The sequence below is a fragment of the Grus americana genome, chromosome 1 (assembly GCF_028858705.1).
Source record: "Grus americana isolate bGruAme1 chromosome 1, bGruAme1.mat, whole genome shotgun sequence".
NCBI lineage: Eukaryota > Metazoa > Chordata > Aves > Gruiformes > Gruidae > Grus > Grus americana.
Window position 1 is genome coordinate 218,939,678 of NC_072852.1, and position 24,023 is coordinate 218,963,700.

The window sequence follows — 24,023 nt, forward strand, 5'->3', positions numbered from 1 at the left end:
TGTGCCCACGGGGACATGACACGCTGCCTTGGCTGGGACACGCTGCGGCCGTGCCCTCACCTCCGCCGGCTGCGGGGCCAGCCTGGCACCAGGGACCCCGAGCGGGGCCTGAGGGGAGGAAAAGCGTGACCCCCCTCCTCCTCCTCGTCACCCCGGCTGTCCCCACCTGCTGCGCAGGGTGCCCCAAGGCAGGACACGCACCCAGGGACTCGCTGTGGCGCAGGGTTTTTCTCTCTCTTTCCTCTTTCTCTCCTTTAATTTATTCTCCAGCAGCAACTCCCACCATTACAGCGTTTCCCCACACCCCAAGGTCACCCCCGTGCTGCCCCAGGCCTGGCCTTGGGGATGGAAGTGGCGTCTCCCTCCCCACACCAGCCTTGCCACGAATTTACCGGGGCCACTGCGCCTCTGCCAGCGTGGCCGGCGCTCCTGCGTGGGCTCATCCCTGCCCCGCGCCTTGCCGCGGCACATCCAGGTCCAGCAGCGCGGCTCTGCCAGCGCAGGCAGCAGCTCGCCCCACGGGGCAGGCAGGGCTCTGGTCCGGCGTCACCAACAGCCGCAGCGATGCAGCTTCAGCCCCTGCGCCGTGACAGGGGGGGTTTGTCCCCCCTCGCTGTCCTCACAGCCCTACCCCGTGCGGGGGGACGGGGTGCCCGACGTCCCTGCCTGCTCCCCGCAGGTGCTGGCGTGCCGCTCCACCTCCGCCGCACCGAAGGGCAGCCCGCAGATGGGGCAGGACACCCAGGCGTCAGGAGACGACAATGCCAGCAGGGAGGAAGGCCAGGCTGCATCGGGGTCTTCCTCCCCGCAGCGGGAGGCATGTGTGGGGAGGAGATCCAGGCTGAAGCGGCCTGCGGAAAGGGGAGGTGACACAGTTGTCCCAGGCTCTCAGGTGTTTGGGTGTGGGGTTTGGGCTCACACCCTCCCCGAAGGTTCCCGTGGCAGACTGGCACCCCATGACACGCGGTGACATCCCTCTGTGTGTCACAGGGCTGGTGCTGGGGCACCCAGCTACGGAGCTGCCGCTACTTCTCCTCAAAAAGCTGAGGTTCAGTGCACAAGCGGGGACAGCAGAGCCAGTGGCAGCCACTGCTGTCCCCATCTGCCAGCGTCCCCTCACCCCTCAGAGCCCTTCAAACCCAACCGCCCCCAGTTTGAGCCCACCCCAATGCTGGGGCAGCTCCTCAGCTGCTCTCCTGCGGCTCAGCTCCACCTCAGTGGCTCCCCGCAGGGCAGCTCACCCCGGCGCCTGGGGACAGAGCCCTGCACTGACCCCCCCCGTATCCTCCCCAGCACCACTTCACCCCCCAGCCCGGGCAGGGAGCGCGCTGAGCTCAGGGGACTCAGCCGATCGGTGGGTGGCTGGACAGACGGACAGACACACTGTGCCCTGCCCCAGAAGCGCGTCCCGCTCCCTGCTCAGCTCAGCCGTGCAGACTGTGGTTACAGGGAGGCCAGAGGACACCCTGGCCAAGCACCTACCTGAGCAGATGGGGCAGACGCCGGTCCCCTCATGTCGGCTGTCCCCTCTGCTGTCCCCCCTCCTGGCCCGTCTCTCTCGGTGGCTACGGGCTCTGGCTCTTCCTCCGGCCCTGGCCCGCCTGGAGGCGGCTGGCAGAGACCTGCAGAGGTGTTGCAAGAGGGGCCATAAGCTCAGGGCGTGCTGTGCTGCGCCCTGCCCACCCAAAGGAGCGACCGACTGCCCCAGCCAGGCACCGGATCCGGCCCCACACCAGAAAGGAGAGGGGAGCCGCGCCGGCTGCCCCGTGGGCGCAGGCAAGGAGCGGGCTGGGAAGGACGTGGAGCAGAGAGATCACGGGCTGAGGGCAGGAGAAACACGGTGACCCGAGGGATTACCTGCGCGCAGGGCGGGGAGCTCCCTGCCTGCTGTCTGCCTGCTGGTGGGCTCTCACGGGCGCTGCGGGGACATCCTGCGCAGACCCTGGGGAGCAGCGGACGAGCGGTAATCCTGCCCTCCACCCCGGTGAGAACTGAACAGCCGCATTCGTGGGTAGGAAAACACCCGCGTGACACAAAGCAGTGACGCCTCCCCCAGCTGCGGGCAGTGAACGGTGCACAGGCAGCTCCTGCGTGAGCCGTGGGATTTACCAGCACGCTGCTCTCACGCCAGCGAGGAGGATGACGTGTCCTGAGAAAGGCCACCCTGGCCAGGGCACGGCCTGCTGCCAGCTGGGCAGGGGAATCGGGATCCCTCCCGGCATGGGGAGCACCCGGCAGCCGTGGATTCGCCTCAGGTGGGATCTCTCCAGCCATGGGCAGAGCCCTCAGCAGGACAAGATCCCTTTGGGGGTTTCGGGGGTGCATACCAACTACATGAAGAGTCTCTGCACTGCAATATGCCCTGTGCCAGCCACGGGCAGCTCCAGCTCACCTGGCACCGCAGAGCCTCCCTGGCCCTCGGCCGGCAGCTCTGGGTCACTCCCCGGCATGCCTGTGCTGGTTCTGGGCCTCAGCGCCCGGCTCCGCGCCGCCGACAGCACCATCTGCGCTGGGCGGCTGAGGTGGGCTGGGCTCCAGGCGCCCGGTTCCAGCTGCTGCAGGCGGCTCTTCAGCTGCTCTTCTTCCCTCGAGCTCCTGCAGACAGAGATCGTCAGCCCCACGGGGAGGTGAGGGCAGGGGGGCTGGCAGCAGCCGGGGCTCCCAGCGCCGTGGGGCTTAGGGGCAACACCCTGAGGTGGCTCCAGGCCTGGCTGCGCAGGGAGAGGACGGAGGCGGACCAGAGCAGGCTACTTACGAAGGTGGTTCTGGAAAGAAAGTCTGGCAAAAGGCAGGGCTGGAGCGCCAGGGGCCGTCCGTGGGCTCTGCATCCTCCTGCGGGACAAGGGAACACCCCAGGGAATCGAGACGGGCATTCCGTGCCCCCCACCCCGGGCAGAGCCCCCAGGTCAGCCTGGCCAGCGCCCTCCCCCTCTCTCCATGGGGCACAAGCAGCTGGAGTGGAGGAGAAGCCCCATCCCCGCTACGTCCCGGTGGGTTCCTGCGGTGAGGAGCACACAGAGGCACGAGAGGCACCTACCAGGCCTTGCTGCGAGGGTGGGGGCGGCGGGGGAGGCTCGGGGTCCAGCGGCGTGCGCACGCGGATGAAGGACAGGCCGAACTGGCTGTGCTTGCTGAAGGGCTGGCTGCAGGTGAGCCGCAGCCGGTCCCACTTCTGCCCCACTGCCGGCGCCAGGAAGTCTGCTGCAGGGGGGCAGCAGTTGGGGTGGAGGGGACACACCGGGGACCGCCACCCCGGTGCCGCTCCCACCACTACTCGTCACCCTGTGCCACTGTTCCCCCTCCAGGACCGGGACACGGTGACAAATGGAGGATTAGGGGGACGGGAGAGGCCAGGGGAGCAGAGCTGGCAGGACCCTCCTGAGGCTGCACAGAGAGCAGGACGGCCACGATTGTGGTGAGAGGAGTGACACCCAGCTGGCGGCCGGTCACAAGTGGTGTTCCCCAGGGCTCAGCACTGGGCCAGTTCTCTTTAACCTCTTTATCAATGATCTAGACGAGGGGATCGAGGGCACCCTTGTTAAGTTTGCAGGTGACACCAAGTTGGGCGGGAGCGTTGATCTGCGGGAGGGCAGGAAGGCTCTACAGAGGGATCTGGACAGCCTGGATCCATGGGCCGAGGCAACTGTGTGAGGTTCAGCACGGCTCAGTGCCGGGTCCTGCCCTTGGGGCACAACAACCCCAGGCACCGCTACAGGCTTGGGGCAGAGTGGCTGGAGCCGGCAGTGTGCCCGGGTGGCCAAGGCGGCCAACAGCATCCTGGCTTGGATCAGCAATGGTGTGGCCAGCAGGACCAGGGCAGCGATCGTCCCCCTGTACTGGGCCCTGGTGAGGCCGCACCTCGAGTGCTGGGTTCAGTTTTGGGCCCCTCACTCCAAGAAGGACATTGAGGTGCTGGAGCGTGTCCAGAGAAGGGCAACGGAGTGGGGAAGGGTCTGGAGCACAAGTCTGATGAGGAGCGGCTGAGGGAACTGGGGGTGTTGAGCCTGGAGAAGAGGAGGCTGAGGGGAGACCTGATGGCTCTCTACAACTCCCTGAAAGGAGGCTGTAGCCAGGTGGGGGTCGGTCTCTTCTCCCAAGGAACAAGCGATAGGACAAGAGGGAATGGCCTCAAGTGGTGCCAGGGGAGGTTTAGGTTGGAGATCAGGAAATATTTCTTCACCGCAAGGGCTGTCAGTCACTGGACCAGGCTGCCCAGGGCAGTGGTGGAGTCCCCATCCCTGGAGGGATTTAAAAGCCGTGTAGATGTGGTGCTTGGGGACATGGTTTAGTGGTGGCCTTGGCAGTGCTGGGTTGACGGTTGGACTTGGTGATCTTAAAGGTCTTTTCCAACCAGAACATTTCTATGATTCTGTGATCCCTGGTCTCCAGCACTACTTGTCATTCCCTGGTCTCCCCACCCCTCCCACCCTCCCCAGCCAGCCCCATCCCACCGCCAGCCCCTCCAAGCAGCCCCCCAGCCTCTCTGCTCTGCTCTGGGCCTCCTTCCCTCCAGATCAGGCGATCTTTACCTTCCTTAAACATCCGGACCCCGCAGCGGTTCTGGTCCAGCTTCGAGTCAGCCGGCGTCATCAGGGCGACGCTGGGCACCAGGGTGAGGTAGGGCCGGTCAAGCGGCCATGAGGAACGTCCCACCTCGATCTGGAGAAAGGCGCAGCCGCAGTTGCCTGTGTTAAGGCGGGAAGGACGTGAGGATCAGGGCTGCCGACCCCGTCCAGGGCACAGCCCTGCCTGAGCTGGCGGAGGGGACACGTACCGACGTCCACGTAGCCGATGGGACTGGCTCTCTCCAGCTGCAGCTCCACTCTCAGCTGCCTGCTGCGGTCCTGGGGGCAGCCGAGCCAGGGACGAAGGCTGTCCTCACACAGCAAGTTCTCCACCGGGTACTTGGGGTCCTGCACATGATGGCAGAGATGCCACATCACATGCCAGCTCTGTCCCTGGCTGTCTTCCTTTTTGTCTCTGCCTCGCTCCAGGTGTGGGGGAAAAGCTGGAGACTCCCTGGCAACCCAGAGACATAGCACTCTGCTTTTCAAGAGAGGAAGAATCACGCATAACTCGTGCCCTTCAGCACTAATTGGTGCTCTTCAGCCGGTGCCTAACAAAAAGAGCTGCAGTGCTGCACCTCGTCACCCCCCAGCAGCTCGGGAGGGAAACCTGGGCTCTGCAAACCTCCCACCCAGCCCCCTCGAGGAAACGTCCCAGAGACCTGCGAAGAGAAGGACACGACGTAGCTGATTTTAACCGGAGCCATCCGGGATCTCCTGGAGACAACTCTGCTGGGACCGAGGTTCCTTTCGGATCCCTCCAGCGCCTGGCGGGGAGAGAAGGCAGGTCTGTGACGGGACCCAGCATCTCCCGGCAGGGAAGAGCCAGCGCTCCAGCTCCAGCCAAGCCTCTGCCCCCCACCCCCCCGCTTGCCGTGGCACAGCTCACCCCACCTTCAAACGGTGCGAAGCGGGGGGCACGGGGGCAGCCCCCCAGCCCCATCCCATAACCCCTCAGCAGCCCCAGTCAGTCACCCCAGAGCCCCCCAGCCCCATCCCGCCGCCCCTGTGCCCCCCACCCCTGTTTTGGCACAGCAGTAACCCCACAGCCCCCCCGCCCCCTAACTCACCCCCCGCCCCGATTCCACGCCCCGGGCCACCCACCCCAGTGCCCCCCGCCCTTCCCCACAGCTCCCCTCAGCCCCTCCAGCCCCACCCCCGGATCCAGCCCGTCCCGCACCGATCCCACAGCCGCCGCCTGAATCTCCCGCCCAAACCGCGTCACCCCTGACCCTCGACCCCGCGGCCCGCTCACCGCTCCTCACCGCTGCTCCCTCCTCGCCTCAGCCCCCCGGTCCCGGTCCCGGTCCCGGTCCCGGTCCCGGTCCCAGGCTCAGGCCCAGGCCCCAGGCCCCAGGCTCAGGCCCAGGCTCAGGCTCAGGCTCAGGCCCAGGCCCGGGCTCAGCCGCGGTGCCTGACGGGACACGTAGTCCTCCGGCAGCGCCGCGTCACCGCCCCGCGCAGAGGGCGCTAAGAGACCGTCTGACATGTGCGCTCCCTTGGAAAAAGCGTGAGGGAAGAGCGGAAAGGGGCGGGGGGGGGGGAGGCGGCGGCCCTGCAGCGTTGACATCGGTGACTCCGCGGCGCGAGGCGGCCAGTATGACCGAGCTCGTCGGCGGGACTGTGCGTCCCGTTCCGGGACTGGAAATGGCAGATGATCCCTGGCTGTGACAGTTCTCCCCTTCCTTCTGCCTGAAGCGGCGCCTCTGGCGGCTGTCCCACCCCCTTCTCTCTTTTGATTGGCCATCGGGGCAGCGCCGCGCCCAGCGGTTGGCCGGAGGTGCGGTGGCGTGGCCGGTGATTGGCGGACGGTGGCGGAAGGAGTTGGCTGTTGGGGAAGGGGGGGGCAAGATGGCGGCGGTGCTGGAAGTGGAGGTTGGAGGCCCCGTCGAGCGCGATGTGGAGGAGGTAGCGAGGGGCCGGGGCCGCGGGGCCGGGGGCTCCGGGGGTGGTGCGGGACGGGGGCCCGGGGGAGGGGAAGCGGGGCTGTGGGGTGGGGGTTGCCGCAGGGACGTTTGGGGGCTCTGGCTCGGGGACAGGGCCCTGCCACGGGCGGTGTGGGGGGCTCGGGGCCTGGGGGGCGCTGGGACGGGGGGAGGGGAGGAGGGGGCCGGGGTGGGGGGTGTGCACTGAGGGGCTCTGAGGCTGCTGGGGGGTCCCTGGGGCAGGGGGGTGGTTCCGGGGCACTGGGAGCTTGCAGGGCTTTGGGGCAAGCGGGTGTGGGGAGCGTTAGGGCTGGGGGGCTCTGGGGGTCCCTGGGGCAGGGGGACGTGGGGGGGGCTGGGTTAGGGGGCCTTTGGGCTCTTCCTGGTGAGCTGCAGGGGGTCTGCAGGGCCTTGGGAGAGGGCGCCTTGGGGGGGCTGGGGGGTCCCCGTGGGGCTCGGAGGCACTGGGGCAGGGTGAGGGTGATGAGAGTGGGGCTACGGGGGTGGGGGGCCTGGGCCGGGGGTCAGGGGCTGGGCGTGGATGGAGAAATTGCCCGGACGTGGCCAGAGGAGGCTGTGGGGAGCACAGGCCAGGAGGGCAGTGGTGGAGGGGATGTTCAGGAACAGCCCTTGAGCTGTGTGAGGAAACGGTGGTTTGGGCCGCGGGGGTAACTGCGCGCTGAGGTGCTCAGGGACAAGTTGCGCTGGAGGACTTTGCATCCCTGAGGTGGCCAAAGCGCCTGTTTCCAAGCAGGGTCCCCAAGGCTGGCCCAGCTGAGGAGGGGCCCTGGAAACACCAGTTGGGCCCTTCGGCGCCTGCAAAGCTTTTCTGCTGTTAATTCGTTCCCTGACTGTAAAAGTCGCTGCTGGAAAAGCTACGCGGGACCAGGGTGGGATTTGTGTTTCAGAGGATACAGGAGCACATGGGGCTGCTCGGGGTGCCCTCGGACGCCAGCAGCAGCAGTGACGTTCCCTCCCGGCAGCAACTTCTGCCTGTCACCTTGGTGCTGTGCCAAGTGAACTTCCACGCTGAGAAAATTAGTAGCCCTTATTGCTCTTGGGGAATTGAAGCCATGTGAGGTAGAGGTCTTTAATCAAAGTTCCCGCTGTTCCCATGCTGGCATTCAAGTGTTCCCAGAGGTGAAAAATTACAAAGCTGGAAAAAAAAAAATAATCTGTTTGGAAAGCTGGAATTGGGAGCCAGGGCTCGCCTGCTTCCACACAACTGTGCGTCTGCCACAGCGTGTGTGCCACCGTACTGCAGCGCTGTAACGGCACTGCTGTCCTGGGCTTTGCCGCAGCTCTTTGCAGTCACCTGCACTTCATGCTCATGAGCTTTCCTTCCGCTTGTAGAGTGGTTCCGTGTGCGCAGCCGACAGCGCTGCCTGTGCCGTGGGAGCAGCGGCACAGGGGGGACGAGATGGTCACCCGGTGTCAGTGGGGAGGTTTCAGAGCTTTTTCTCAAGAGTTGGTAGTTTGGCTTAAAAATTCTCAGGTGCTGAAGGTCGTATTTGGGAAGTTCACTGGCAGGGTCAGGTTGTGGAGCTTCCCTTGTGTATGGCTGAGCTGTGTGAGCGAGGTGAGACCGTCTGCCTGAAGCGCAGTAAGAGCTTGTGCATCCTCCCTGCGCCGTGTGTTGCTGCCGAAGAGCGGGTACAGTGGGGTGACAGGAGGATTCAACCTGAAATCCAGTGACCAAATGTCTTAAGCCACGAATTGGTTGCTCCTGAGTTGCTGCTTGTTATATTTTAAGATATTCACAGGTGGCTTTTTATGCCAGAGAGGTGTTTTTCCAGCCAGGCTTTGAGGAACACCAAGGTGTACGTGTGCACACTGGAACCAGGCTGTCCGAGCCCCTCTCTGAACAAGCGAGCCTGGTGTCCTCCTGTGAATCTTTTCCGTCCTGATAAGCAAGACTTACAGCACGCTAGTAAGCAGACGGTAAACTATTGCACTCGTGAATGCCTTAGTTCAGTGCCAGCAGCAGTTGGGAAACTTCTTCCCTGTAGAAGTGTGGAAGATCTGATGTCTCTGACGCTCAGATATTAAATTCCTGTTTTTCAGCCCAGCAGAAAACAGCTTTTGGGGCTGGCTGAGAGGGCGTCGCAGGGAGGCAGCTGATAAGGAGGTGCACGCAGGGCTGCGCTTATCCCTGTGTTGCCGATTCTGCTAAATCCGCATCCGTCGGACAAAATCCATAGCTTATGTTATCCTGAGAACTCGGCAGCTCTCTGGGCTGCGCACATCGCTATCGAACCACTAACGGTGGGGCTGGCGCACCGCGGGGATCTGAAAGCGGTTTAACGTTTCACTTGGTGCACCCACGTGGGGTAAATGCTGAGTGTCGCGTGGCTTTGGCTCTGCCTGCCTGTTCAAAATCTGCCTTGGGTGAACGGCCGGACTCTCAGCGCTCTTGAGGTTTCCAGTTATTTCAGGTTGTTCCTAGTGGGTGACGTGAAACAAATACTGAGGTTGGGGTTGTGGGAAAGGTGAGATCAGATCCTCAGCTCTTGTGCCCCTGCCCGGTGCTGCGCGTAGCAGATGCTGGCTGCTGTTGTTTGTGATGGCCAAAATACTGCAGAGCCGCTCAACACGAGCTGTAGGCTGATCTGTGGCTTGGAACTGAAATCAGCAGCTGCTTATTCTCCATCCTCAAGACATTCTCCTTACCTCCTTCACAGATTTAGAGTGTAAGGAGATTACAACCGGCTCGCAGCAGGGCGGTTGGTACGTGTGCCTGGAGATCCTCCTGTCCCCCCTGCTTCTGGACTGCGAGAAACAGGCAGTTACGGGTTTTGTATTCTAGGTAACCGCAGCCATTGCGTTTTCCTAGAGGGAGGTAATTCTCTCGACCATCCTGGTGATGGGGATCACAGGTTTGTGGTGGCTTTGGGGCATTAGCCCTGCCGAAAACCGGGGAGTGGCGTGACTTTCTTCCAAAGGCCACGGTACCGTGTCTGAGGAGAGAATTAGACTTCAGTCATAGATTTCTCCCAGTCATCACTCAGAGGGGGTTGGGATTTTTGAGTGGCTCCCAAGTTACAGAGGAGACAGAGGGCAGAATGTATTGTTCTTAATTCCTTATTTTTTTAAATGAAGTTGTTCTAAGAGCTCTAGTTGGTCGCACGCGGCGGATCCTGCGCTGGTATCACCAGTCAGAGGAGGCTGCAGCAGAGTGTGTCGGTGCTCGAGGCTCAGTAGAGCGTATCTTCAGGTACCTCAGTCATCCTTGTGGTTCTTGTCTAACCCCTCTGCTCGGGTGAAGGGAGATTTAAGAGCAGAGGCTCTTCAGCCTAGCTGACGGGGATAGAAAGGGACCCAAAAATTGGCTGTTAAAATGAGACAAACCCAAACTAGAAATACAGCAAACACTTAATGGCAGGAGCCGGTGCTTCTCACACTTGGATTCACCATGGCTGTTCATTTTTAGAACCAACACTAGATTTCTGTGGTAAGAGAGCATGCAGATCAAGAAGGGGTTAAGTGGAAGGGGTGGCTGCTCTGCCAAGTCGTGTCAGACAGTCATCAGATCGCTCCTGTCTCTGCCTGAATGTCCGTCTGTCATGTCCCGTCCCCCTCTCCCTTAATAAAGTTATTTCAGGAGCTTTAAGCTCTGGGGAATCTGGTGAAGCTCAGTCCCTGTAATTGAGGGAAAATTGTGTCCGGTGCTGCGGATTCTTGCATCTGTGAGGATAGCTTCTGTGGCGGTTGCTGATGGCTCTGGAGGACAGGTAGGAAGCCCTCTTCTCTGTGAAACGCCAGTGGGATTTCCTCAGGGTTTGAGGCTGAGAAGGCTTTAGCTCGTTTGCTGGAAGAATTTGTAGATTTGGGAAGATGCTGAAGGAAGGAGGCTGAGAAGAGTTCCCTAAGCGTGGGACAGATCAGCATGGATGGAGCGACTGCTGGCGCAGCACAGAGGAGTGACCAGAAGCCGTTGTATTGGGGGGGGGTGAAGATGTGTTTTGAAGGTGTCTTGTAAAATGTCCCCACCCAGCGAGGGCTGGGGGAGAGCCTGGGGGGAGCAGGGATCTCCTGGGGGGGTGGCAGCAGGAGCCCCCGGGTGACTTCCCAGAGCTTGCAGGGGGATTGACCTAGGCCGGAGCTGAGCTGGGCCAACAAGCCCTTGAGGTTTCTCAGCTTCTCCTGCTTGCAGTGACTTGAAACACTTTTAAAATTTCTTTTCTACTGTTTATCAGAGCAGTTGTTCTAACTACAAATTGTACAGCTGACTTTTTGAAGGGAAAGCAGTGACTGAACTGATTCATCTGGACGTGGATGCTTTAGGAACAGAAGAGCTTGCGGAGTTTGGCCGATATGAGCGTGCTTCTTGGAGCTGGTGTCAGATCGTCACCACCTACACGTAGTTTCCTACACGAGCCAGGGAGCTTGAACAGGGATTTTCTTAAGTCTATGTTTTGTGTCTGTCTAAGTACCGAAGTGCTTCTTGAAGGCCTCGGGGACTGAATCTCTCACAGGCGTTGCTCTAGGGTGAAGCACAGCAGATGTGTAACAGCATGCAGACAGATTGCTGCCACACGTGTGTCTCCCTGCCTCCTCACCCTGGTGTATAATTAGGCGCCGTGGAGGAAACGAGACGACTGCGCGTGTCCTCGGCCAAGCCCGGGTGCAATCGGAGGTGCTGGCTGCAAGATGCCTGTTTGGGGAACAGCCCCGAGGGATCTGCTGTGTGTGCCAGCAGTGGTGACACGGCGCCGTGAGCGAGGGCAGGCGAGGCTGGCTGCCGTGCCGTTCCCAGAGAGCCCTGGGGTAAAGGTTGAAACCGAGCCCACGGCTCCGTACCCGCTGATCGGAGGCTGGGGTGAGGTGGAGCCTGTTCCTGTGTACATATCTGCGGTGTGCGCAGGAAAGCGCGATAACAGTGTCCTTGCTGTGACTTCTTTTCCATCTCTCTTCTTACGGCTCCACGCCTGCTTGCTGGTAAGCATCTGGCGTGGGTCATTCGGGGCCAGCCAGCCGGGCACTCGGCTGCGGCTGTGCCGGGAGGAGAGCCGGCAGCTGGGGTAAGTGTGGTCCCCGGCCCCTCGGCTACGCTGGAGGGTCTCCAGCCAGATGGGGCTTTGTAAACCGTGTGTTTATATGCCCAGCCCCTGGTGAGCCACTGTAGGTTTTACTTGGGTTTGTGTGTCATCGAGGAGAGGCGACATGAAGTCAGAGCTGCGGGATTTCGTTAGCTGCATCCCCAGCGCCGTGTGCCAGGGTTTGTGCTGGCGCTGGGACAAGTGCTGCCCGGCCAGGGAGCCCGTGCAGGGACCTGACTGGTGCTGGGGGACACTTCAGCTCTTCTGTGAAGGTATAAAGCTCCAAGAGGAAGCTGAAATGCAACGTCCCCCCATGCCTCCCCAGTCTGGATGCCTCGTGGTGAGAGTATTCACACTGAATCTCACTGCGGGAAACGGGAGCTTCTGTGAGACTCAGCCTCTGGGTGAGGTTTGAGTGCTGCTCGCTTGCAAGCTGAGAAGGTTTAGCACAGAGTCGCAGTTCTGCAGAGGGGGGCTTTTAAATCACTTGCTCCAGTTCCCTCTGTCCCCTAAACCTGTCACACAGAGGGTGTCATTAACGCCCTGCGTCCAGCCTGGCAGTTTCAGCTTGCGTTAAGCACAGATTACGCCAACCCATTATCTCTTGTCACTAATAACAGCAACTCCCATCGCTCTTGGTTGCTCCTGTCAGGCAAAAACTTTGCTACCTGTAATGCTTGGGAGAAACTTCCAGCTGTGTCAGCAAAGCAAGTCCTAAATTTTTCTTTTTCCGTGATTCTCTCTGAAAACTTTTTTGGCGATGGTTTGTTACCAGTGTGCAGATGCCATCCCCTGTCCTGCACACTGGTGGGATTTTGGCCTCCCTTCTCTGTCCCGTTTCTGATGTGCGCTGGGATCGCTCCTCTGTGCCAGAGACGTGCGTTTGGGTTGTGAACGTGGGACTTAAACCAATTCCTCTGGTACACACAGTGTGGGGTGGTGGGCAGAGCCTTGGCTGCAGTAAAATCTGAGAGTGGCTGATTTCTTTGGTGTTTTATTTTTCTTTTTTCCCCCTAGGTTGATCTTTCACACTTGTCCCCAGAGGAGAGATGGAGGTGAGTCCATGTTGTAAGGTGAACCAACGCTTACAGCTTGAGCAAGCTCCTGCTCCTGACCTGCAGCACAGCCCACGTTCATGGCAGGAGAGGACAGGGTCGGCCTTCCCTGCGCAGCGTTAGTTGTTAGGGGGAAGGAGGAACTGTCTTCAAAGGCAATATTAATGTTTTTTCTTTTAAACTACTTACTAGATATCCCTCCTTTTCCCCTAGCCAAACCAATTTCAGCCAGCCACTTGTTGAAAAGCATGCTAAGACTGGTCTTCTCTCAGTATTAATTTATAGAGGATGACTTAAAATCAGAGAATTTGGCATATTTGTTGCGTTTGGATTTCCCCCCCCCCTAACTTGAACTGTCTTACCAGCTTAAGATGGAGCTGTAACGATGTTCCGGGTCTTAATTCTGCCTTGGTTCTTGGTCAAACAGCACAAGCTGCAAAGAAGCCCCAGATGTCTGCAGAGCATCAGTCAGGAAGTCACTTGTTCCAGGATGCAAAGGGGGCTGCCCAGGGCAGAGAGAAGCGGTTTGCTGGGGCTTGTGGGTTTTTCTGGCTTTAGACAGTGTTCCCCCTGCCCATCCAGCCTTTCCTGTGCTGGGTGAGGGGGGGAATGGTGCTGGTGGCTCTGAAAAGGGGCTGAGGGTTTGTGCACACTCATGGTGCCAAACAGCCGCTCAGCTGATGCTGTTGCACCGCTGAAGTGCTGGGTGAGTTACGTGAAACATGCACTCCACGATCGTTAGTTCAAGTACGTCAGCGTGAGTTATCTCTGCCTCGTTCACGCCAGGATGGGCTGGATGGCAGTCTGGGCTTCCACACTTGAAAACCGAGCTGGTCTCAGAGAAGCCTTTTGTCCTTTCTCCTCCGGATTGTGACACAGCATCCATCTCCATGATGCTCCTTCGTGGTGTGTCTCGGTCTGGTTTTCGTGGCTCCCCTGTGCTGAGGTGTTTGCCAGCCCCGTCGTGCTGTTAGCATGCGGTCTGTGCCCGCACGCTCTTCAGCCGCCTTTTCCCCGTTGTTGCAGGGTGGAGCACGCACGGATGCATGCCAAGCACCGTGGTCACGAGGCTATGCATGCCGAAATGGTCCTCATCCTTATCGCCACGCTTGTGGTGGCACAGCTCCTGTTGGTTCAGTGGAAACAGAGGCACCCTCGCTCCTACAACGTAAGTGTCTCCCATGTGCCTGGATGCAGTGCTGAGTGATGTCGTCCTTTAGCTGATGAGAAGTATGTTCCTGTTTTTCTCCTCTTGTCTGGTGTCGAGATACCCTTGTCTTCCCAGCAGCGTGTGGGATTCTACCTGGGGATGAGGATGGATGTGCCTGGAGGCCTCGAGTTTCTGTTATAAGTGATGCCAATAACTCAGTTTTACGTAGTGCTTTGACACCAGGTGATGGGACAAGCAGAGCTCAGGACTTGTCCTGAGGGCAACGCAAAGGGAAGCCAAGTTTTGTGGGCGCTTCCGCAGAAGTGATGGGGGCTTCTTGCTGCCGGGACCCTGGGTTTGGCGGTTCCTGCAGCACCGCTGGGCTCTGCTGAGCAGACCTGATGTTGATCCCACTGGCTTGTCAGGGACTGTTATTTTGCCTGAACCAACCTCACTCTGACTTCCTCATCGTAATTAATGTTTCCAGGCAATACCTGTAATCCTCTATGACCTTTAAACTGAACCTGTTTGCCTGTTCGCCTCCAGCAGCACCACGGGAGCCCAGCTGCGTGGCTGTAGATCCCTTTTGGGAACAGGCTGTAGGGCAGAGGCAAGTCTGAAACCTTCTGCTGTGCCTGTCTCCCTGTTTGATAGAATCCCAGACTGGTTTGGGTGGGAAGAGACCTCCCAGCCCATCCAGTGCCACCCCTGCCATGGGCAGGGACACCCTCCACTAGCCCAGCTTGCCCAAAGCCCCATCCAACCTGGCCTTCAACACTGCCAGGGAGCCAGGGGCAGCCACAGCTTCTCGGGGCACCCTGTTCCACTTGCCTGAGGTGTCTATGGTTGCAGGGGTCGGGACCACGATGGTTTATATAGACTTCTTACAAAAACTAGTTAGGTGAATCATCTCCTGTACCTTCCTCTGGAGACGTTTCCTCTGCGTTCTCCCTCCAGCTCTAGTCCTTTGCTACCAAAGATCACCTGGCTGCTGCCTCTGACTCCCTCAGTCAGGCTCTGAGCCTGTTCTCTGGGTGCTGGGTGCCACAGACCAAATCTTCCGAGTTTCCTGGTGCTATGCAGGGCCCTTTGTTGCAGGCGGGAGAACGGCTGCCAGGACTGGCAGGGTGTTTCTGATGTCTGATGAGCAGAGAACCAGCTCAAAATGCCTTTCTTCTGTTCCTGCAGATGGTGACCCTCTTCCAGATGTGGGTAGTGCCTCTGTATTTCACAATCAAGCTGTACTGGTGGCGGTTCCTGGTAATCTGGGTGCTCTTCTCAGCGGTCACAGCTTTCGTCACCTTCAGGGCAACTCGAAAACCTCTGGTACAGACAACGCCCAGGTTAGTACACGTGTTCCTGGGAAAACTCCTCAGCCCTGGGGTAACCGTTACAAGGAGCTCTTTCCAGTTTCGCTGCCACAGATCATTGTCTTAAACTCTGCGCCCTGGGGACGTGCAACCTCTGCACGCGCTGCCAGTGTCCATTGGTGTGAAGCGCTACCCAGCTGCTGGCAGCCAGCCCGATGCACGTGGTACCGGGCTGGTGGCATCACCAAGGACATTCCTGGCATGAAGCATGCTTGCTTACGCCTTTGGAGATCCTGAGGTCTCTAGTTTGAAAGTCAAGACCATGAGCAGCCCGTGGCAGTGGCGGATCTGTAGCTTGAATTAGAAATTTAAAGCTCTGTTGCCTGGGTGGGTGGGTGAACTGTCTGCCAACACCACCATCCAAGTTTGAAAAGTAAAACTCTTCGGGTGCTTGGTGCAGTTTCATTCTGGAAAAATGAAGTGGTTAAATTCTTGTTTTAATTCTTTACAGGCTGGTTTACAAATGGTTTCTACTAATATACAAGATCAGCTACGCCACTGGAATTGTAGGGTACATGGCTGTGATGTTTACACTTTTTGGTCTTAACTTATTATTCAGGTGAGTGAATCTTTCGGGTCCCTCTCCTGGGAAGGGGATGTAACGCACCGTGTGGAATAAGGCCTTGGCTATGACTCTGGAAATACAGTTGTCTTGGCAATCTGATTAATGGGGCCAAAGAGACTTTTGGGGTGTCCTCTCCGTGTGAGGAGGATTGCGGGTGAGATGCTGGGACCTGAACTGGTCAAGGTTGCTGGAGAAGCCCTTCTTCCAGCTCAGCTGTGTCGGCATCTCCTCCAGCTCTGTGGGGCAGCAGTGGGGTTTTCTTTGCTACCCTGATAAAGAGATGCCTGCAACAAGCAGCCAGCCCAGTGTGGTAGCAGAGGAAACGAGTCCAAGCATCTGCCTGTTTAGAGAGGTTGATTCCTTCTCTGGAGGATGAGCAGACCTGGCAACTGCCTGCAGAGATGTGGAAGTGTTAACTGGAGGCTTACTGGGAGCTGATCTGGTGCATGAGAGAGTTGGGGAGATTACTGCGGTGGCTCATTCCAGGGGCTGGGCTGTGTCAGCATGCTGGCTTTGCACCTCTGCAGCCCCCCAGAGAAACCCCTCTTGATGTCTTTTGTAGAATCAAACCAGAAGATGCAATGGACTTTGGCATCTCCCTCCTCTTCTACGGTCTTTACTATGGGGTGCTGGAGCGGGACTTTGCCGAGATGTGCGCGGATTACATGGCCTCGACGATCGGGGTGAGTTAACACCGTCCCCCAGGCGAGAGTCCTGCCCTGTCATGGCGGGGCTGAAGCGTGTCAGTGGCAGCAGGAGCTTTTGCCTCCCCCAAATGGGAAAGTGCATCAAACCCCTGCCTTGAGGAAGGGCTCCCCGAGGCTGCTGCCTTCTCCCTGTGTTCTCTCTGTGCCCACTACCACGGTGTCTGGGCTGGGAGGTTTCTGGCATAACAGAGGGGCTTCCTTAAGAGCAAAGCCTCTGCGGGTGTCCTCTCATCCCCAGAAGCACAAGAAATGAGGAGTGGAAGGATCTGTTCAGCCCCTCTGAACTCCTGACAATTATTTCTCTTCCTGGGCTTTTAAAATCTCCGCTGCCAAAGAGCACTCCTGTTTCTGAGACCACACCGCAGGTGCATTAATTCGTGACCTGCAGCCACCAGGGAAGGAGTCCCACCATGGGATTCCTTCTACTCCTCGTACCCACTGCAGCTTGTCCCGTCCCTGCGGACAGAGGGCAGGTTCCTGCATGCCTGCAGTGGTGGCCTAAAATCTGTGGCCCGCTCACCTGGTACCAAAAAAACTGCTCACTCCACTAAAAAAAATACGTGATCTAGGACAGCGGTGGAGTAGGTTGTGTTGCTTCTTTGCAGCAGCTCTCTAGTGTCTTGGACTTTGTGTTTCCTCCTCCTCTCTGAGCTTTCTGCTGCTGCTCCTTAGAGGTGCTGCCTGGCAGAACTGGGGAGCCCCAGCCCCTGGCCAGCCACCTTCCACTCACACTGGGACGCCTTGGCAGAGCTCGGGTCCCCCCCATGTAGGCAGTGGGCACCCAGGACAGGCCCGCAGCAGTCCAGGCGCTCTCTGAGGGTCTGGCCTGGCTGCAGGGCTGCCGGGAGGGTGCTGCCACCAGCCGGCACTGCAGCCCAAGGGCTCCGTCAGATGCTCAGAGTGAAGCCGTGCCAGGTCTGAGGCAGGTTTTGCTGATGATACTAGGAGGAGCTGCAGACTCCCTCGAGGGTAGAGAGGCTTTACAGAGAGATCTAGGCAGACTAGAGAGCTGGGCAGTCACCAACCATACGGAATTTAACAAGAGCAAGTCCTGGATTCCCCAACTCTGGGGCCCTGAACATAAGGAGGACATGGAGCTGTTGGAGCGAGTCCAGAGGAGGCCACGGAGATGCTGCGAGGGCTGGAGCACCTCTGCTCTGGAGACCTCAGGCTGAGAGAGTTGGGGTGGTTCAGCCTGGAGAAGAGAAGGCTGCGGGGAGACCTTAGAGCCCCTTCCAGTCCCTGCAGGGGCTCCAGGAAAGCTGGAGAGGGACTGGTGACAAGGGCAGGGAGTGACAGGCCAAGGGGAATGGCCTGAAGCTGCAGGAGGGGAGATGGAGATGGGATGTGAGGCAGAAATCCTTCCCTGTGAGGGTGCTGAGGCCCTGGCACAGGTTGCCCCGAGAAGCTGTGGCTGCCCCTGGCTCCCTGGCAGTGTTGAAGGCCAGGTTGGATGGGGCTTTGGGCAAGCTGGGCTAGTGGAGGGTGTCCCTGCCCATGGCAGGGGTGGCACTGGAGGGGCTGGGAGGTCCCTTCCCACCCAAACCTGTCTGGGATGATTCTATGATTCTCTGATTCTCCACCTGGGACGGGGTAATCCTGGTTATACGTACAAATTGGGGGAGGAGAGGCTGGAGAGCAGCCCTGTGGAAAGAGATCTGGGGTTTTGGGTTGGTGGCACGTTGAATAGGAGTCAGCAGTGTGCTCTGGCAGCCAAAGGGCCAGCCGTGGCCTGGGGGCATCAAGCAGAGCATCACCAGCTGGTCGAGGGAGGCGATCGCCCCACTCCACACCACTCTGGTGCGGTCCCACCTCCAGTGCCGTGTGTGGTTTTGGACGCCTCAATATACGAAGGACATTGAACTATTGGAGTGTGTCCAGAGGAGGGCGAGCAAGTGGTGAAATTCTTGAGGGCAAGACTTGTGAGGAGTGGCCGAGGTCACTTGGCTCATTCAGTGCCCTCATCGCAGTCTACTTCCTCGGGGGCAGCAGAGGAGAAGTTGCTGATCTCTCTCTGGTGACCAGTGATAAGACACGAGAAAACGGAAGGAAGCTGCGTCAGGGAAAGTTCAGGTTGGACATTACGAAAAGGTTCTTCACTGAATCTGGTGGTCGGTCCCTGGAACAGGGTCCCCGGGGAAGTGGTCACGGCACCATGCCTGACAGAGTTCAAGGAGCATCTGGATGATGCTCTTAGTCGTATGGGTTAGTTTTAGCTAGGCCTGTGAGGAGCAGGGAGTTGGACTCCATGATCCTTATGGGTCCCTTCCAACTTGAGATATTCTGTGATTCTATGTCTCCCCGCCTGGCCGTGGGAGCTGGGACACAGCACGAGTGACCTGGGGCTCGTGGCTGTCCCTGGAGCGTGTGGGGCCAGAGCTGCGTGCTGCCTCAGGCCGCTGCTGAGCCAACAGGCTTGGAAATGGTGGGGGGTGGCTGCTCTGCGCTTTGCTCTTCAGCCGTCTGAGCTTCAGGGACCTGTGGGACTTGAGGCTTGGGCTGTATTTGACTGCCAGCCCAAGGCTGTCATCTTGGGTCAAAGCTGTGACTTCCAGCTTGTCCTGCTCTCGCCCCCAGCCTCTGCCCTCGCTGCTCGGCAGGCAGGCAGCCAACATCTCGCCCGGCAGCCAGGGAGCGAAGGGGGGTGATCCCTGGCATGGGGAGGGGGCCTCTGGTGCTGGCAGAGGGGCTGGGCTGCGATGGGCCACCACGTCACTGAGCGGCTCCCTGTCCTGTTGTAGTTGTTTCCCACAGCCGGACGTGTAACGAGGTTTTTAAGTTCAAAAGGCTGAGGCTGGACTCCTGACCCCAGCCCTCCTTAAAGCTTAGCTGTGCCGACGCGGGCATGGGACGTGTGCCCTCCCGCTGTCACCGCTCTCCCTCTGCTCTGCCTCGCTCAGTTCTACAGCGCCTCGGGGATGCCCACCAAGCACCTCTCTGACAGCGTCTGCGCTGTCTGCGGCCAGCAGATCTTTGTGGACGTCAACGAGGAGGGGATCATCGAGAACACCTACCGCCTCTCCTGCAACCACGTGTATCCTTCTCCTCGGGTGCCAGCTCCTCGCCTCGCTGGCTCCCTGCCGGGACTGGCAACAGAGAGCTCCTGCCCTACGGCTTCCCCCCTGCCTGGGTGAAGAAACGCCTGTCCTGGGACTGGGGCAGTTCTGCTGATTTTTGCATGTGATCCCTGCCTGTGTCATAGCTGACTTGGCATGGAAAGAGGTGAAGTCCCACGTATCCCTGAAATCACTTCCTCCCCACCTCCGCATGCATTACAAGTGGTTGTTCCCTCTTCCTTCCCCTCCCCAGCTCCCCTGGCTCTGGCAGTGCTGCCGTGGAGCTGCACCTCGCTTTCCAGCTGCCTTTGCCAAATCTGCTGGAACCTGTCTGCCCGGCGTTTGATGCCGTGCTGGCTCCGGCGGTGTCAGGTACGGGCCTGAAGCGTCCCTGGTCCAGCCGAGCTGGGCTGCCTGTGTCATGCCGGCCCCTCGGCAGAGAGCCAGTGCTGTGGGTTCTGGCTGAGAACACTTGAAGGGAAGAGCCGGGGGGAATCAGAAAGCAGTCCCCCGGTCTAGTGCCACGGGTTCCCGTAGCTTCCTCCTTCCCCAAAAGGAAGACTCTGGCTGCATGCAGGGTTTCTGGCGCCCTCCCTGTCAGCTGATTGATGCATAGGCAGTTTTGAAAGTGGAAGTCCTGGTTATCGCTCAGCCCCAGCTGGGGATGGATCAGGGGGTTTTCTGGCAGTGACTCAGTGGTGGAGATGGGATGTCCTCTGGCACCGCTTGCATTACTGGCTGCGAGGTGGTTTCCAAACTGGGCCTGAGCAAAGGTCACGCTGGTAAAATTTGTTGACTAAATTTAAGCGCTATAAACTGTTTGGGGAGGTTTATGCTGGCCTGACCCCAGCAACCGACCCCGTGTGGGGCCTGGGCCTGTGTGTCCCAGAGGGGTTTGTCAGAGGGGTTTGTGGCTGTCGGAGTCGGTGCTCATGGTGGTCCGGGGGTGAGGCTGGCTGGCAGCCCCGGATTGTTGGCTGCTGGCACTGAGGCAGCCCTCTGCTCCAGGGCTGAGGGCTCCTGCTGCCGTTCTCCAGTACTAACCCTTGGTGGGAGCAGCAGAGACATTACCTGGGGGAGTTTCTGTTTGCTCTGTGACACCCTCCTGCGTGGCAGAGTCCTCGTCACAGCAAACGGCCTCGCCTTACCTCAGAGCTGTGCTGGGGCCCCGGCTGCAGCCACCTCATGTTTCCCTGTGACTTCTCAGGGCTGTGCTTGGTTTGGGGAAATCCTCCTTACCTGTCTGCTGGAAGTCACACCCTGGGGGAAATTCCTTAAATATGTGGTTAATCCCCGAGAAGCCTTTGCAGGAGCCTTGCGTAACACACGCTGTCAAGTTTGCAGAGCTTTCCTGGGCTGTACAAACCTTCCTGGTGCTGAAGCCCCGGCATTTCACAGCTGGACACGTCCCCACAGCCTCTGCCCGTGTCGGTCTAACCCGTTCCCGGTGTCAGCGCGTGCCGGGCTACCGTTGGTGAAGGGTTTGTGTCTCAGCGGTGCCCAGCGTGTTGGCCATAGCCCTCGCAATGACGCCCTGTCCCACCGTCCCATGAGCCCCTTCCTCTGTGCCTGGAAGGCGCCACACCGTCTAGGAAGGGGCTGCGGTTGTGCGACGCAGCCGTCTGTGCACGCCATGGATGTTTCCTGTCCCCTACACCACTGTGTGACTTTTAAGCTTGATGGTTTCCTCCATGGTCATGTTCCCCCTCCTCCAGCCCGAGGCAGTTCCCCTTAACATGTCACTCCCCAGGTTTCACGAGTTCTGCATCCGTGGCTGGTGCATTGTCGGGAAGAAGCAGACGTGTCCGTACTGCAAAGAGAAGGTGGATCTCAAGAGGATGTTCAGTAACCCGTATCCTTTCTCCTTGTGGGACCCAGCACCTTGCAAAGGGGAGCAGTGGGTGTAGAGCACACGAGGGGCTTGGCTGTGCCCGGGAGCTGCTGGCTGCTCCTTTGGCCTTGCCTGGCACCCCGGGCAGGTCGCTGCCAGCTGTCAGCAGTGGCAGAGACCCGTAAAATCTGTCCCTGAGCTGGGCACATCGTGGTGGGTACGCCAGGGGAGCTGGGAGGCCGCATCCTGCGGGACACTTGGCTGCACCCCAGCCCCTCCTTGCCGAGGCGCAGCTGAGGTGAGCCTGTCCGGAGCTGTCCCTCCCTGGGCACCCACCGCTCCGTGTCCCCCTCCATCCCCAGCTCCTGCCGTGTGGCAGCTTTGGGTGGCTCCCGCGTGGGCCGCGCTCCTCTTGCCCTTCTCCCCGTGGCTCTTTAACTCCTTCCTGTCCAGCTGGGAGAGGCCTCACGTCATGTACGGGCAGCTGCTGGACTGGCTGCGCTACCTGGTGGCCTGGCAGCCGGTGATCATCGGACTGGTGCAGGGCATCAACTACATCCTGGGGCTGGAGTAAGGGCAGGCGGTGGGGAGCCGTGGAGCCACGAGAGGATGCGTGCCCAGGGCAGGGGACAGCAGCCGGCTGGGGACGCCAGCTTTTCTCCGTCACCTCTCAGGACCTCGGCCGCCCCCGAGGACCCGTGGCGGCATCGGGGGCTGAGAGAGGACTCTGCCCTGGGGCCCCTCCCGCTAGGGCTGGGGAGGCTTTTTTTAAAGCAATTATTTTAATGAGCATATTTAAAACTTTGTATTGCAGATGAAAAGAGACGCTTGTCCCGTTTCCCCCCCAGCCCCTCTCCAGCCCTTGGCACGGCCCCGGAGTGCTGAGCTTTTGGCGGGGTGCTGTCCTCTCCTGCTGCTCTGCGGGGGGAGGCAACAGGGAGGGGGCCGAGGCTTTGCCGCCTCCGACGCTGGCTCCCCGGAGCAGCCCTGCCGGCAGCGAGGATGGGACACGGGGAAGCAGGGTCAGGGCTGGGCCCCTCCCCTGCGTGGGGCTGCGGAGGAGAGGCTGCCTGGGGGGGCTGGAGCCCCGCGCCCTGGAAGAGGGGACGGGGGGATGCTCGGCTGCCCCGGCACTGAGTGCCGCAGGCCGGACTCTTGGCTGCCAGGTCCCCTCCCTGGTGCCGTGGGTGCGTGGGGAGGAACCGAGCCGCTCTCCTTTGCTGTGACGGTGGGCTCTGCCTGCGCCCTGCCTCGCGTAACCCTTTTGTACGCTCCCATCTTTTCTATCTTCCTCCCCAGGGGCCGGCAGTGGCACCCAGCCACTGCGGCTCAGGGGCCAGCCAGGGCACGGAGCGGTGCTGTGCCGTTTCTCTCCCTGTGCCCCTTTCCGTGATGGTATGTCAGGAGCAGCCCGAGAGGGGATTGCCCCGGGGCTCGCGGGATGCCTCGCTGGGCATTGCTCTTTTTGGCACTGTGATAAAAGGGATGGAGCGAAAGGCGCGGGCTGGGCTGGGCTGATGCCGGTGTTTCCCCACCCCGGCATCGCTCCGCTCCTCCTTGCTGTGCCAGCGCATTGAGCTGTGCGTCCGTCCCTCTTGCGCAAGGGGCCTTGAGCTCGTTTTTTGGCAGTGGAGGGGTACAGCCCGTGACAGCAGCGTGCGGGGGTGAGGTCCCTGACCCCAGGGCCAGCTGGCGCTCACGGGGACACCGGGGTGTTTTGGGGGTGGCAGGGAGTTGGCCTTCCTAGTGGCATGGGGGCTCGAGCCGTGTCCCCTGAGGGCGTTGGGGTCTGGCAGGGGGATGCGAGGTGTCACCCCGCTCCTGGTGCGAGGGGCTACGCCGCTTCGCGTGGGGGATTGGGGAAGTGGTGGCAGCGACGGGTCGTCTGCGGGTGCAGCATGGGCTGCGTCACCCAGGGGAGACCTGGCGTGGCTGCGCCACGTGGCCCGCCGAGTCCTTTTGGTTTTCTTTCGGGTGAAACCACATCATGATGTTGTGCCAAACACAGAAATAGAGTCCTGGAAACAGACACATGGCCCAGGGTTTTTCTTGATTGTCTTCTCTGCCCTGGCGTGATGCCACGGTTCCTTCTCCCGCCTTCGTGCTCCCTGGGGGGATGATGCTGCATGTGGCTGGGGACAAAGCGCCTGCGTATTTCACCTCGTGATTCCCTGAGCTCACCTGGGTTGGGTTTTTGTGGGGAGTGGGGATGTCCTCCTGCAGTGGCTGCCTCTGGCCCCTCACTGTCACACCCTGGCCACGGTGCCTGCAGGCACTGCGGGGAGGGTGCAGCTGCTGTCCCCATCCTGGCGGGAGGAAGGGGAGGTGTTGCATTTGGCAGGCTTGGAGATGTCTCTGAGATAACCCCCCTCCCAGGCGCCGTCCTACCCTTCTGGGAAGTGTCAATAACAACTGCTGGGAAACTTGCCGGGATTTTAGGGGCTTTTTTGCACACGGTGTGTTGGTCCTGTGCCTGCGCCGCAGGAGCTGCCAGGGCACGAGGGCTCGGGCGGCTGCTCCTGCTCCTGCCCCGGCCGTGCCCGTGCCCGTGCTGGCTCCCTGCCTCTGCCGTGCTGGGGAAGGAGGCCCAGGGGCTTCCCCTGTCGTGCAGCCTGATCTCGGTGGGTTGCTGAAACCCTTGTGTCTGCTGCTCCTGCTGGGCCCCCGCTGCTGTGAGCTGGCTCCGGGGGGGCTTTGCCGGAGGAAGGGGGAGAGGGGCTGGGTCCTGGTCCGGGGTCCTCCTTGGGCTCCTCGCCAGGC

At 60.1% G+C, this 24,023-nt stretch overlaps 2 protein-coding genes across 6 annotated transcripts; one reads left to right on the forward strand and one right to left on the reverse strand.

Annotated features, from left to right (window-relative positions):
* Nucleotides 1-237: 237 nt before the first annotated feature.
* On the reverse strand, nucleotides 238-5,977 carry XNDC1N (XRCC1 N-terminal domain containing 1, N-terminal like). Of its 3 annotated transcripts, none has more exons than XM_054813133.1 (10): nucleotides 5,831-5,977; nucleotides 5,228-5,332; nucleotides 4,775-4,913; nucleotides 4,530-4,685; nucleotides 3,038-3,201; nucleotides 2,756-2,832; nucleotides 2,393-2,595; nucleotides 1,858-1,942; nucleotides 1,483-1,622; nucleotides 238-851 (listed from the first exon to the last, which is right to left on the reverse strand). In XM_054813133.1, exons 2-10 carry the CDS (start codon nucleotides 5,270-5,272, stop codon nucleotides 628-630), a joined length of 1,233 nt encoding a protein of 410 aa, XP_054669108.1. In that variant the 5' UTR covers nucleotides 5,273-5,332; nucleotides 5,831-5,977; the 3' UTR covers nucleotides 238-627. The 3 variants fall into 3 exon arrangements, with proteins under 3 accessions (XP_054669108.1, XP_054669109.1, XP_054669110.1); XM_054813134.1 differs by having other exon boundaries at nucleotides 5,821-5,970; XM_054813135.1 differs by having other exon boundaries at nucleotides 3,038-3,198; nucleotides 5,821-5,936.
* Nucleotides 5,978-6,386: 409 nt separating this feature from the next.
* Nucleotides 6,387-23,292, forward strand: RNF121 (ring finger protein 121). Of its 3 annotated transcripts, none has more exons than XM_054845055.1 (9): nucleotides 6,387-6,473; nucleotides 12,547-12,584; nucleotides 13,611-13,752; nucleotides 14,923-15,077; nucleotides 15,556-15,663; nucleotides 16,232-16,352; nucleotides 19,277-19,410; nucleotides 21,183-21,284; nucleotides 21,717-23,292. In XM_054845055.1, the coding sequence occupies exons 1-9, from the start codon at nucleotides 6,417-6,419 to the stop codon at nucleotides 21,835-21,837; spliced, it is 978 nt and encodes a 325-aa protein (XP_054701030.1). In that variant the 5' UTR covers nucleotides 6,387-6,416; the 3' UTR covers nucleotides 21,838-23,292. The 3 variants fall into 3 exon arrangements, 2 of the variants coding, with proteins under 2 accessions (XP_054701030.1, XP_054701044.1); XM_054845069.1 differs by having other exon boundaries at nucleotides 6,395-6,473; nucleotides 21,183-21,281; nucleotides 21,703-21,790; XR_008579610.1 differs by lacking the exon at nucleotides 21,717-23,292 and having other exon boundaries at nucleotides 6,395-6,473; nucleotides 19,277-19,598.
* The last annotated feature ends 731 nt before the right edge of the window (nucleotides 23,293-24,023 follow it).

Excerpts from the sequence above, each read along its gene's own strand:
- XNDC1N (XM_054813133.1), bottom strand. The coding sequence starts at position 5,272 with ATGGCTCCGGTTAAAATCAGCTACGTCGTGTCCTTCTCTTCGCAG. Across the intron at positions 4,686-4,774 it reads CATCGGCTACGTGGACGTCG|GCAACTGCGGCTGCGCCTTT; the intron begins GTACGTGTCCCC and ends GCCTTAACACAG. Across the intron at positions 1,623-1,857 it reads GCTCCCCGCCCTGCGCGCAG|GTCTCTGCCAGCCGCCTCCA; the intron begins GTAATCCCTCGG and ends ACACCTCTGCAG.
- RNF121 (XM_054845055.1), top strand. The coding sequence starts at position 6,417 with ATGGCGGCGGTGCTGGAAGTGGAGGTTGGAGGCCCCGTCGAGCGCGAT. Across the intron at positions 6,474-12,546 it reads TCGAGCGCGATGTGGAGGAG|GTTGATCTTTCACACTTGTC; the intron begins GTAGCGAGGGGC and ends TTTTCCCCCTAG. Across the intron at positions 16,353-19,276 it reads ACATGGCCTCGACGATCGGG|TTCTACAGCGCCTCGGGGAT; the intron begins GTGAGTTAACAC and ends TGCCTCGCTCAG.